We start from the raw sequence: 13,305 nt of genomic DNA, 5'->3' as shown, positions 1-13,305 counted from the left end.
CAAGATGTTCTTAGCTCATCGCTTTTATTTATTTGCTGCAGAAACTTAAAATGTTAACAGCGGCATCTGACGGTTCTTGCAGTGCCTGCAGAAAAGGAATGACAAACATAAGTTACCGTCTGCACAACCGTCCGATAACAGCAACAAATTACGTTCAGCGATGTTGCAGACGACAAACCGTCACGGCATCTTGATGGCTCAGGACGGCACGGAGCGCGCATTATGCAGCCAGTGAGTGCGTGCCACAAATTTTCCTCTCCGTTCATTTTACCCTCAAGATAAATGTTAAAGTCCGTGTTGAGCGAACAAGATAGCTGCCATTTGTTTGCCATCGGCTGTAGCGACCGCATAGAGTTTCTAAATATTGCCGAGAGAGAAAAAGCTGGCGCCGCCGTCTACAGGGAGTTCCGTATTTATATGTCCGGGTTGTAAAAAATTATCCTGCGCATACCACCGGTCTATTTCGGCTCAAGCACAAACCACCGAGTAGCTTATGACAGCCTACGTTTTTCGACAGAATTTAAACATCGGAACTTGGCTGAATTGTCCGGAATCAGCGCAAAACTGCAGTCATCTGCGCGGAGAATTTCAGTCTGTGCGATCGGAGCAGCAGCTTTGACAGGCTGCGTCATCTGGGGGACTGCAAGACCTACCCCAGCTCCAAGGATTAATGGTTGCCTCTCAAATCACCAGATGGCGCTGCCTTTCAAATCGGCTATCCCGCTTGCCTTGATGAAAATTCTTCGTGCAGACTAGTCCAGTTCTTCACCGATTCCGGGCAGTCCAGGCAAGTTCCGATGTTAAATTATTTATCGAAAAATGCGAACTATGATTATCTACCCTGTGGTCTGCGCTTGAGCAGAAATAGACCTGTGGATTGCGCAGGAGAATTTTTCACGACCCAGACAGATAAATATGTAATAAGGGAGTAATTACTCATTGACGTCCACCCGAGCGCAGCCATCCGGCTACAAAGGAAAGCTGTACAGCTTTCTCAGAAACTTCGTAGTTAAAGAAAAAGTCGTCCTGGTCCGGGGTAATGAGTAATTACTCCCTTATTACAAGTCTACTCCACCATGGGGATTCCTCTAAACATTTCACCAACAGATAAATATGGAACACGCTGTATGTGAGTTTCTTAAAAGGCATTTCATCCACTGTGGGAATGCCGGGAAGACAGCATGGCGTGCTTAGCATGACCCAAAAACATGATTACGACGGCAGAAATACAAATTTTCACCAATTATATGTTGCAAGGAAGCGTTGTTTTGCAATCAGTATGTATTGTAATAAAATGGTGTATGTATATCACAGTAATTTAGCATAAGAGCAGATAGTCGTAAACGGCCACCTATTATGCCCATGGCGAGAAAGATTTTCTCTTCATGCTGCGAAATAGAGAGAACCGCGGGGAATATTTTTTTGCATTTAACAGACACACTTTTAGAGCAAATATTCTTCAAAAAAATAAAAACGCTCAAAATAGTACACTATAGAAGCTTCCGTTGTCGCATTGTCAAAAACAGAAACGTTTCATTGGTGTAGTCTGCTATTGCGGGACGCGCCCTATGTCCGTGCATAGGATCCGTTCGTGCCGCTAGTAACATGCCTGAGCCCTTGCTTTTCTATGAGAAACTAAGTAGGATACAACTTCAAAAAACAGCACTTGTTAACACGGGGCCACGGTCCGCGGCGCACTGTAATACCCCGCTATCCAGTCACAAAAGTTACCGAAATCAGAATTCTAAGGCTTAATTTTATGAAACAAACCAGGTATCAAAATTCTAGTGCGTATAACCATTTTTTTTTTCGAGTAATGTCAAGAAAACTTTTAACAGCGGACAATTTTTTTTTCTGTGCAGCGGTCTTGAATGTAGACGGAGATTCACTGCAGACTTAAGTTGTGTCCGACTATAGTTTTCGCGCACCGCACACCACGGACTATTTTTCGGACTAGGCACTTCATCATTTCATACGTTAAATCATTACTCGCCAATGCACCATAATACGCATATGATGACCACATTTCATCTTCTCCCCTATTTATTTTTTTATTTTACCTTTTCTGCACCGCTTTCCATCCATCTTTGTTTCCCAAGTTCCCTTCTCCAAGCAGAGTAGCTTGCCAGTGATGTTTAACTTGGCAGCAGCGGCAGCTAGCCGGCACTTCGACTTATCGAGCGCATTTCTGCACTGCAGGTTGGATAGCGAATAGTGGTCATACCCAGCTAGCATCCACGTGACCCACTTGGCTGCGGCAGCTTTCCACTGGCGCTGACTCTACCGGAAGCTATCGGAAGCATCTTCGTCGACTTCCCGGGGACTAGCTTCATAAAAGGACTGCGCGTGACGGACGGACCACTTGGCAGCAGCGGCAGCTAGCCGGCACTTCGACTTATCGAGCGCATTTCTGCACTGCAGGTTGGATAGCGAATAGTGGTCATACCCAGCTAGCATCCACGTGACCCACTTGGCTGCGGCAGCTTTCCACTGGCGCTGACTCTACCGGAAGCTATCGGAAGCATCTTCGTCGACTTCCCGGGGACTAGCTTCATAAAAGGACTGCGCGTGACGGACGGACCACTTGGCAGCAGCGGCAGCTAGCCGGCACTTCGACTTATCGAGCGCATTTCTGCACTGCAGGTTGGTGCGAAGCTATCCTGTGGCTGGTTGCTTTGTTTTTTGTTTTTGCTGTTGCTGTTGCCAAGCTTGTGTTTCTTCTGCAGCGCTATTGAGCTTATTGAGCTTTTTGTTTGTACGGCTTGTGCATCTAACTCAGAGCAAGTGGTAATGCCTAACCCATCGCAGTCCTCAGACCGGGACAACCGTTCCGACCTGCGCGATCTTCGTGCAGAGATTAAAACGCTGAGAGACAGCGTGCAATTCATGAGCGACGAGTTTGAGAGCATGAAGAAGCAACTGGCTGAGGCGCGGACAGAAACGGTTGCTCTAAGGAAGGAAAATGAAAGTTTACAAGCTAAATGCCAGGAAAGTGACGCCGCACTCAAACGACTTGAAAGCAGAATGGTTCAGTGTGAGCAGTACTCTCGTAGGACCAACGTAGAAATCCGAGGCATCCAAGAGAAACAGGATGAGAATGTTCTTGACATGGTGACTTCGATAGGTGAAATTATAGGCGAGCCTGTAAGTCCTGCCGACATCGAGGTGTGTCACCGTGTACCAACTAGAGAAGAGGGCAAGAGCAATGTACTGGTGCAGTTCAAAGGCAAACAAAAAAGAGATGCATTTCTTGAAAGGGCACGTCGAACTGTAATCAAGGATAGCCAGCTCGGAATCCAAAGTGAAACACAAAACGAAATGCGGATCTTCGTAAATGAACACCTGTGTCCTGCACTGAAACGCCTGTTGCACCTAGCTGGCACAAAAAAGACTGAACGCGGATGGCGTTTTGTGTGGGTGCGGAACGGCAAGGTCTATGCGCGAAAAGAAGAGGGGTGCGATGCAATACGGATTGCTTCTGATAGGGATCTATGTAAGATTGACTGAGCGTTTTTTCTTTGTCTTTTTCCCTAAGGCTTTACTCACCTGTTCATGTATAAAGAATACACTTTACCCTGCGACATTTCACTTCCCTGCGGTCAAACGCAGAATAGCATCTCTGCTATTCATATTAATGCACGGTCTCTGGCTTGTAAAGAAGATCAGGTCACTGTGTTCCTAAGTAGCTTCCATTTAAAATTTGACGTCATCATGTTCTCGGAAACCTGGTATCAAAATAGCAGCCCTGTACTGATCTTAGATGACTACACCCATTACAACATCAACAGAACAGGCATGCGTGGAGGGGGTGTTGCACTATATGTTAAACGATGCATATCAACAGAGGTTTTCAAGGAATTTACACGTGCCACAACTGATTACGAAAGCTTGTGTGTGATATGTGGCCTTGAAATGTTTCTTGTCATCTACCGCCCTCCATCTGGCAATCGCAACGAGTTCATAAATTTTCTAGAAGAAATACTTGAATATGCCTCGGTTCACCATTATCGGTTGCTACTTGGCGGTGACATGAATATTGACATGCTGACTGATAGTCAACATTCTTGTGAATTAGGAAACAAGTTTCTTGCTTCTGGGTTCCACAACGTCATAACGACGCCAACTCGTGTAACGTCGACAAGTCAGACACTTCTCGATCTTTTCGTTATTAATTCAGACACTCCTGTTCTAGCGGCTGGTACAATCAGTACTGACATCAGTGACCATTGTCCTATATATATAAGTTATTCTACCAATTTAGTCCGACAAAAACAGTGCTCAAACAGGCTAAAGTACAGATGCTTGTCAAGTGATAACCTTGAAACATTTCGCAGACGAATAATCCATGCGGACTGGTCATCCATTTTTTACAAGGTCTCCAGCAGTGACGCCTACGCTGACTTTTTGTCAATATTCCGTCAGCTGTATGAGTTGTCGTTTCCATATCAGAATGTTAAACTTAAGAAAAAAATAAGGAAACCTTGGCTAGGACCAGAACACATAAAAATGATAACTGAAAAAAACCTTCTTTTTCAAGCCTTCCTCAGGACAAAAGACCTAGCTCAACTTGAAATATTTAAGAAGTATCGGAACAAACTAAACGCGGAATTGCGAAGAGCAAAGAAATACTACTACAACCACCTTTTCAGTACTGCAAGAAAAGAGCGTCCGGACAAAGTTTGGAAAATATTCAACGAAGCCCTAAATAGACAAATAACCCGAGAAAACACTTCTGAATTGACAATAGATGGTAAAAAATTATCCGGAATTCCTCTAGCCGAGTATTTCAATGAACACTTCGTCAATGTGGCAAAGCCAGCAGTCGACAACTCGACTAGCGCTTTGCTTCACTACCAGTGTAAGGAGACACTATTTCTTTACCCAACGGATGAAACAGAAATCTATCGCACATTTATAAATTTGAAAAACACCAATGCCAGCGATATTGACGGCTTTCAAATAAAGGCAGTGAAATACGTTATCGATATTATTGCGCCGCATCTAGTATATATATTCAATCTGGCTCTTACATCTGGATGTTTCCCGGATAGGATGAAAATCGCTAAAGTTTCAGTTCTTTTTAAGGGGGGCGATAAAAACGATGTTAACAATTATAGACCCGTCTCAGTACTTCCTGTATTTTCTAAGGGTTTAGAGAAGATTATTCTTTTACGCATGAACAGCTTTTTCGTTAAACATAACATGCTTTCAGATGCTCAACATGGCTTTCGGAAAGGCAGGTCAACGGAAACAGCACTATTAACTCAGAAGGAATTAATAATCTCTAATATTGATGAAGGCAGACTTACCCTCGGAATTTTCATTGACTACAGCAAAGCATTTGATCGCCTAAATCATGAAATATTACTAGACAAACTGTTCAGTTATGGTGTCCGAGGAGTTGGTTTCGCTTTACTTAAATCTTTTCTTTTGAATCGTCAGCAGCGCGTCTCTATCGCTCAAAGTGACTCATCACACAGATTACTAACTTCCGGCGTGCCACAAGGAAGTATTTTAGGGCCGTTTCTTTTTAACATCTATGTGAACGATATCGTGCAAAAGGAAAGCAATGCAATATACGTGCTCTACGCAGATGACACGAGCATCTTTTTCACCGGTAAAAATGTAGACGAACTAATAATAGAAGCCAAAAAAGAGCTTGCAATAATTTGGGATTGGTCAAGTAAGAACTGTTTAAAAATAAATGGCAATAAATCTAAGGCCATATTATTCATGGCCAGAGGGAAGCAAGCACAGATAGAAGAAAGGTTGGTTCTTGGGGGTGCACCCATAGAAATTGTTAAGAAACATAAAATTCTTGGCGTGACCTTTGCTGCTGACATGTCGTGGAATCATCACATTCAATCATTATCAAGGACACTATCTACGTCAGTCGGCGCACTAGCACGGTGCCGTCATTTTCTTCCAGATAGAGCAAAACTTCAAATTTATCATGCACTGTTTTCCTCTCACATAAATTACTGCACATTGGTTTGGGCCACAACCACACAAACAAATATTCAAACACTGCTCCTTCTTCAAAAGAAAGCACTTCGTTGCATTGCAAATGTGTCCTATTTACATTAATCTGCACCATTGTTCACACGGTATAACATAATAAGCGTCGAAAAAATTTACGAGTTCCGTCTACTGTACTCATACTTATTTTCCGATGAAAAGTTTAAGAGCCTCATAAAATTCCTTTCGCATTTGCAGAAACAGAAAAGTGATTGTCGCACCCGTGGATCTGAGAAATGGCTGATACCACGCAGACGTACAAATTATATGCTACAGTCGCTCACGCACAACTTGCCGTGCTTGCTTAACAAATTACTGTCTGCAAATATTGACGTAAGCGCATGTAATAGAAAACAGACGCGTGAAATTTTTTTCTCATCCCAGTTTTTGTGCAGCTAATCGTATTCAATGTATTTTCATTGCCTTTATGTTTTTCGTACTGTATACTTTCTTGTGCTGTGTTTTGATGTGTTTCGAATGTGTTCCGATGAGTCAATTTGTGTGAAAGTGTAACTGAACATGTGTTCAGAATTTTGTGTTGGCTATATGCTGCTGCCTTGTACGGGCATCAGGCACCCTCAAGCTGCCAATGGCAGCTTTTTTGCCTGATGACCCCCAACGAGTCGTTGGAAATAAAGTTTTGAATTGAATTGAATTGAACCGCCGGCGAAATTCTCTGTTTTTCTTTAACGGGCTTCTGTCTTTCTCTATTACCCTCCATTATTCTTCCTTTCCTCTTATAATTTGTGCTCCCGTTCTTTCTCTTCACCTGCAGCGTCTCTCTGATAGCCTGATTGGTCTGTCGTTACGGCATTTTGCTGTATATATAAATGTTGACGGTTGAGCGAACAGGAACTCGTGCGTGATTTTCTGGCACTGAGAAACATATAACGCACAAGGGAACGCTCAAAGACAGTACGCATCCTCTGTGACGACTTTCCTTTTCTAAACAAGACACATACCCGCTATAATATTAGCAGCCAGCGGGATTCTTACTGCTTTGCATCCGCATTGTAAAAATGGCAATGCAAAATCATATCCCCATGCTCGGACGCGGTGTACCGCTGAAATTATTTGTTTGTATTGGCTTGATGCTTCCCGAGCATGGAGAGGGGTGTCCAGTGCCGCACGCACTGAAGAATAGAACGAAGAGCCCGGAGGAAGAAGCGTGCTGCGGCTCGTGACTATTCCGACGTTCCTGCTGAAAGCTGCTGTTCCTGCCTCTTCGGGCTTCGTCATTGACGCGGGGCTGTTCGCCTACGGAAAAATGTACTGTTCGTGTGCACAATGTAGTCTTTACAGTCCCAAAGCTGCGCATGGCCGGGGATAGGCGCCCTAGAGGAGGACTCCAGATAAAATTCAACCAGCTGAGGTTCTTCAACGCGCCCTGATATTGCACAAAACTCGACAGCTTTTGCACCTGACCTCCCTCGAAATGCGAGCAGTGCGGCTGGGATTCATTCCCGCATTCTTGAATTTACTAGCCGAGTGATGAAGCCACTAATCTACAGTAGTGAACCCGAGGTCATTTAATTTAGTTTCTAATTTAATTCCTGCAGAACAGTAATTCTCGTTTTGGTGTTATCTAATTGTTCTCATTTCCTTAATGTGTCTCCCTAAAACTAGCATCATATCTTCCCTGCCTACGTCGCCAGAGACAGTTAAGCTGCTTGGGTCTCTGTCATGGTTCATTGTTCCTAATAACACCTAATAATATGAATCGTCTATGAAGCATTCATGCCCAACCTCGGCTATCAAGAAACACAAGCTGTCCTAAAACATCGTCCATTCACATGCTAAAGTGCTTTCACATCCTTCTTCGGAAAGCATCACACTCCCCTTCCTCAAGCGCCTAGTTTCCATCGGTTCATCTGCACACGCAGCTGGCTTTAGGGGAGGGGGCATGGCGAAGAAAACCATAAGCACCTACTTGCAAAAAATTATTTTTTTCGTGCCTCCTCAATCTAGTCATCAACAATTTAATTTAAAATGAAATATATCAATTGAGCGGAACCATCTACTGTGACAGACGCCGCAGTGGTTAACTGGATCAGACCCCAACGTGGCGGGTTCGGTCCCTGCCACGGCGTCAGTACTTCGATTGCAGACGAAATACAAAAAAACACCTGTGTCCTGTGCGATATCAGCTCACGTGAAAGAATGACTGATATTCTAAATTAATCCAGGGCGTCTTCTACGCCGTCACCTATAGCCTGAGCCGCTTCGGTACGTCAAACGATTACAATCGGTCACACGAAATCCGTCGATGAAATCACTGACACTGAGGCCAATTCACCCAAATGTACGCCGGCGGCCTATGCTCCACTGCACGCCAATGCATGCAGGGCACATCTCACTGTTGCTACCGCCACACAGCTCAAAGTGCGAATATTATTTTGATAGTAGTACTAGATGTTCCATGGCCAGCGCGAGAGGTTGTTGCACTTTTTACACAAGGTGTGTTCGGCTGCGGCGATAGCGTAGTGCTCTCGCGCAGTGGCCAGCGAAGCTGACCTGTTCGCGCTCGTGGTTATTTATTTGGTTTAGTTTTATTGCGAAACCAATACTACTTGCACTCTCGGCCCGTCGCGTAGCGAGGCCGGTAGCTACTATATTAGCATATTGCATTGTATAACCGATGCATCACCACAAGTCCAACCACAAGCACCAACACCAGCTACACTACCAGCTGAACCATGGCGTAGCTACGGATATTAAGGCGGAAGCCTTTAATGCCTCATCGTTGTAAGCAGCAGTTGTCGACAGAAATGTCACGCTTTTCAATTGGTCGAAACGGTCGTGGCGTCACAGGGCGCGAATTTCAAACGGGGCCAATTGTACTTTGGCTACTAACCATGCAACCAATTGCAGGGATCGTATGTGATGCTCCAAGTTAGTGGGACTGATTTTAGTTAATTGCATACTTAACCAATTAGCCTAATTAACCTTTCTAGTCAGACCAGATAAATAAATAAAACTGAGTAGGAAATTGGCCGAGCTTGGAAATCGAACCCCGGTCTCCGGAATGCGAGATGAGCACGCTACCACTCCGCCATGCCAGCTCGATGGTTTGGAATGAACAAATGCGCGTCTAGTGAATACGGTGTCTTCATTCACTCCCATCTTCCTCCCTTCCCGTTACGGCGAGGTTTAGGTGCCCACCGAGATATGAGAGACATATACATTTTATTTCCTCAAAAATCAAGTTAACGACGAGCAAGGCGTAGAACCGAACGGGTGATGGCGTTCTATGGACTCTCTGGCAGCGCTGCAAGACGCTGTCGCGTACCGCTCTTAGAGGCGAAGCTTAACATCTCAACCAGACATCAGTGACACAAGTAGCAACACTGCGCTTAAGGCTTTCGCCTCACCGCACTTTAGGTCAACAAAGTGCCCCCCTGAATTTTTCTTTCGCCATTACCGGGCTTAGCCAAGCTAAGCCACAGCCATTTTGTTTATTTCTTTGACTTGGTACAAACCCACAAACGCCGCAAGATCTTGCTCGTGGTTTATCCATCGGAATAGTACTTTTGCTCTTAAAAATGGAGGGGAAAAAGTCGAGCATGGTGGACACTGCCACCACCCCGTTTCAAAATGGACGCTGCTATCTGCCATTCGCCCATCCATTGTCATATATGCAGCGCAAAGTGTCCGAGCGTATGTCTTTCTTAGTAAAAGAGGTGTCCGCAGAATGGACATGCTTTGCTGAAATCAGTTCGCACAAGCACGGCAAGGCGCATTGAGAGTCCCGCATCAGTGCATGTTTGGAAATTTTGATTAAGTGTGCAGGAAAAACAAAATCCAAAGACGAGACCCAAGAAGAGGATGTGGAACTCACGAGTGCTGTTTTGCACTGGGACGCCGTTCTCTGTTTCACATTTTGAGCGCCCGGCGCGGTGGCTTAGTGGTTACAGCGTTCGGCTGCTGACCCGAAAGACGCGGGTTCAATCCCGGCCGCGGCGGCTGAATTTCGATGAAAGTAAAATTCTAGAGGCCCATGTGGTGTGCGATGTCAGTGCACGTTAAAGAACCCCAGATGGTCGAAATTTCTGCAGCCCTTCACTACGGCGTCCGTCATGGCCTGAGTTGCTTTATGACGTTAAACCCTAATAACCAAACCAAACCATTTTGAACGCGACAGCTTTAACGAGCTGGCGTCGCAGATAATCCGGCGTCGACGTAATCGTTGGACATGAGCGAAAAAACCAGGAAACATCTCCATGAAAACAGCATAGAGGCAGGTCGGCCACCTAGGTCACGTAACTTGCGACGACGTCACAACCTGCTCACCGGATTGGGAGCAAGCTACGCACCATGGAAAGTGGCAGCTAAACTCATGTCGTTGCGTCTGAAGGAGGGATGAAAAGGAAAGTGCAGTGGCCTGCTGACTGGCCTGAGCCCAGCCACCACCGCTGCCACGTGCAGACAGAGGAGAATTAAAAGATGAAAGGAAGGAGTGAAAGAAAAGACGCGCGTCGCAACAACCGCGTCCGCCGAAGCGAGGACGCTGGTTGAAAGAACAGATACCCCAAGATCTTTATGATTGTTTGCGAGAGCTAGCTCGTGCGGAGTTACCTGTGTGTCACAAGTTTCATCTCAGGCTAAAGGCGCATCGCTTAACTGCAGGATCACTCCGTCAGGAGTGGTATGAAGACTCCTAGGAATCTATGAACGACAAGCAGAGAATTGTTAATTCTGCATATATGGGCATTAACCCAGTAACACTATTGCACCGTAGCCTTAAGGTGAGCTTAAATGCCCTGTTCTCCTTTTTGTTGGTTCTTGAAGCGAGGAACATCTGCTTTCCGGTGTGCCAAGTCGGCGCGCAGAGAGAGCGCCTGCAAAAGCTACGGCTCACACATGTTTTCTCTGCAACTAGTTTGAACCGCTAGTTTTTTTGCCAGTGTATCATTTGTCACTGTACTATCAGTGTCAAATGAAATGCGAACAAAACACTTGAAACGTGAGGACAAAAAAATCAAGCATATTAGAGACTGGAGGTGAAATACAGGCGTAGGCTATTAACATTTCAGAAGAGCGGTCTTTTCGGCTTCGGTGGGAAAATCAACTGCTCATGTATTCTGCCTCCCTAGTATAATATCTGCGAGTTGTGCTGTTCGTGTTTAAATTGGCTTGTTCGGGTTTCATGTGACGCTGATAGTACCTCTTACCTTCCTAATTGTGCCTTATTACCTTCCTATCTATTTTGCATGCACCAGCCTTATCACTCGAGAAAAATAGGGAAGTCAAGCGCTACCATTCACCATTTTGCCCTGTGTGCATCTCAGGGAGGATTACGAGGCGTCGTGTGGGCCGACTGCGTCCAGGGTTTCGTGCTCTTTGCGGCCCCCTTCGTCATCATCGCCAAGATTGCTTTCGACTCAGCGCACCTGGAGACCCCGCCGAGACCACTGAGGGACGTCAGCAGCGACTACTACTTCAGGTTTGCTAGAATAAATTACGCACGTTTATTACTCGCCATATGCACGACTTGAGGCTTCGGGAACTTTTATTAACAGCGGTGCAAAAAAATAGTGGCAATTAGACGAGGGCCATGTGGGCCCACAGTTCAAACGTGGCTGTAGATGCTCTGACGTCGCTTTCACTAGAGGTAACAATGTAAGCAAGTGTTTTATTGCGAAAGCAATACTACGCTCATGAACAACCTTTTGCGTAGCGGCGGCCGGTAGCCACGTTTGACCTTTATAATGACCTCTGACGTCATACCAGGGTGAGAGATGGGCTACCAAGTCGAGTCGTCGCGCAGCAGCGGCCGGTAGCCACGCTTGACTTGTAGACACGACGCACTGTGTTCCTTCTTTAGACGCGGCGCGCCGCGTTCCTTCCGTTAGAGGCGCTGCGCTCGCTTTCGCAACCTACCAGGCTTAACCAAAGCTAAGCCCCCGCCAATTTTATTTGTTTATTTTTTAAGAGCCCAACTCTGGGATATCTTATCTTCCTTCTCATGCCATGTTAGCTACATGGTGAACCCTATGTACAAGCACGGCTGGAAATTGGATCTAGGAATTAGAGACATTACCCTCCACTCATGTATTGCGATGCTGCTTGATTAAAATAGTGCGTGATTGCTGTTTTGTACAATTGTCTCCATAGACAACGTTTGATAGTAGTAGTAGTAGTAGTAGAAGACGTTTATTCGGCCAAAATTTACAGGCCGAGCATGTCGACCACCTGGGCGACCAGAAGTCGCTGTTCTTCCTCCCCTTCAGCGCCAAGCCAGTCGAGCCAGGTGGTGATGGATAAAGAAGGTGGGGGGTAGGAACCCGACTTCTGAGCAGCCGGGCAATAGAAGAGGCAATGGGCAAGGTCCGCATAGATACAGGGGCAGTTCTTGATAGATACAGGGGCAATGCAGAGTCTTGACTCTGCATTGCACTCGCGATCCACATGGTCTCTCTTCAAATCCCTCCTTGGCACTAAGCCTTCCCTTGATATTGAGTGGAAAGGGATGGCGGACAAAATAAAGAGAGAAGAAGGAAACAATACGGACAAGCCCTGACTCGCAGCTACAAGTTTTGTTCAGAAAATTTTGGTTGAGACCCTTAAGATTGCTTACGTGTCGGAATCCGAAAGCATCAGTTATTTCGCGGCCGAGTTTCATTGAACTTCTTCCTGCGAGATGGTTCACCTCCACGGTCTGTAGTGCACGAAGACCGGCGCCCATTACGAACTTCGAGCTGCACAATTCCTCGGCGGCGTCACTCTTTCGCTGCGGCCTGTCATCTATGCAGCGCGCTTGGGCTTGGAAGGTAGTTGCCGCGGCTCTCTCCAGGCGACGCCACCTGCTCCTCCTGTAGCGCGCTTGACGCAAGAGACGGCGCAATGATGTCATCTTTTTGGGACTATCTCTCGGCCTCAACAACGAGGGTCGCCGACGGAATTTCGTCTAATGGGGCTGGAAATCCTTTCACTTTAAAACCATGTAGAAGGGCTCGTCTGTGTTGTTTACTTCTACTGTCTGCCTCTCGTCCAGCTGCGCTTTTCTACCCAATATGCACCTACACCAGCTCACGCAGGCATCCTACTAGAGTGTTTCGCAAAGGACTCTTGCGACGTTTTGCATTGACCATCATCATTACACTGACTACGCCCACCGCAGAGCAAAGATCTCTCGTGTAGTGTATGTGTCCGAAGCAAAATTAGACAAAAAATATTGCGATCAAAATGAGCTTCATATTCCTATGAAAACAATCAGCAAAGCCCAGAAAGCCTTCCGCATTGCAACTAAATTACGTGTTCATCATCATCATCATGAGCCTGACTACG

At 45.9% G+C, this 13,305-nt stretch overlaps 1 protein-coding gene across 1 annotated transcript in view; it reads left to right on the top strand.

Annotated features, from left to right (window-relative positions):
• The window catches only part of LOC149337733 (putative sodium-dependent multivitamin transporter), a 188,487-nt gene that overhangs the window by 98,095 nt on the left and 77,087 nt on the right, over positions 1-13,305 (top strand). Inside the window, exon 6 of the mRNA XM_089553492.1 lies at positions 11,307-11,461. Within this exon, the coding sequence (XP_089409618.1) occupies positions 11,307-11,461 (155 nt within the window). The remainder of the gene's footprint in view (positions 1-11,306; positions 11,462-13,305) is intronic.

Source organism: Amblyomma mixtum, chromosome 7 (assembly GCF_055824585.1).
Source record: "Amblyomma mixtum isolate Tamu chromosome 7, ASM5582458v1, whole genome shotgun sequence".
Lineage (NCBI taxonomy): Eukaryota > Metazoa > Arthropoda > Arachnida > Ixodida > Ixodidae > Amblyomma > Amblyomma mixtum.
The sequence above is the reverse complement of the archived record's forward strand: the minus strand, read 5'-3'. Positions and strand labels throughout refer to the sequence as shown.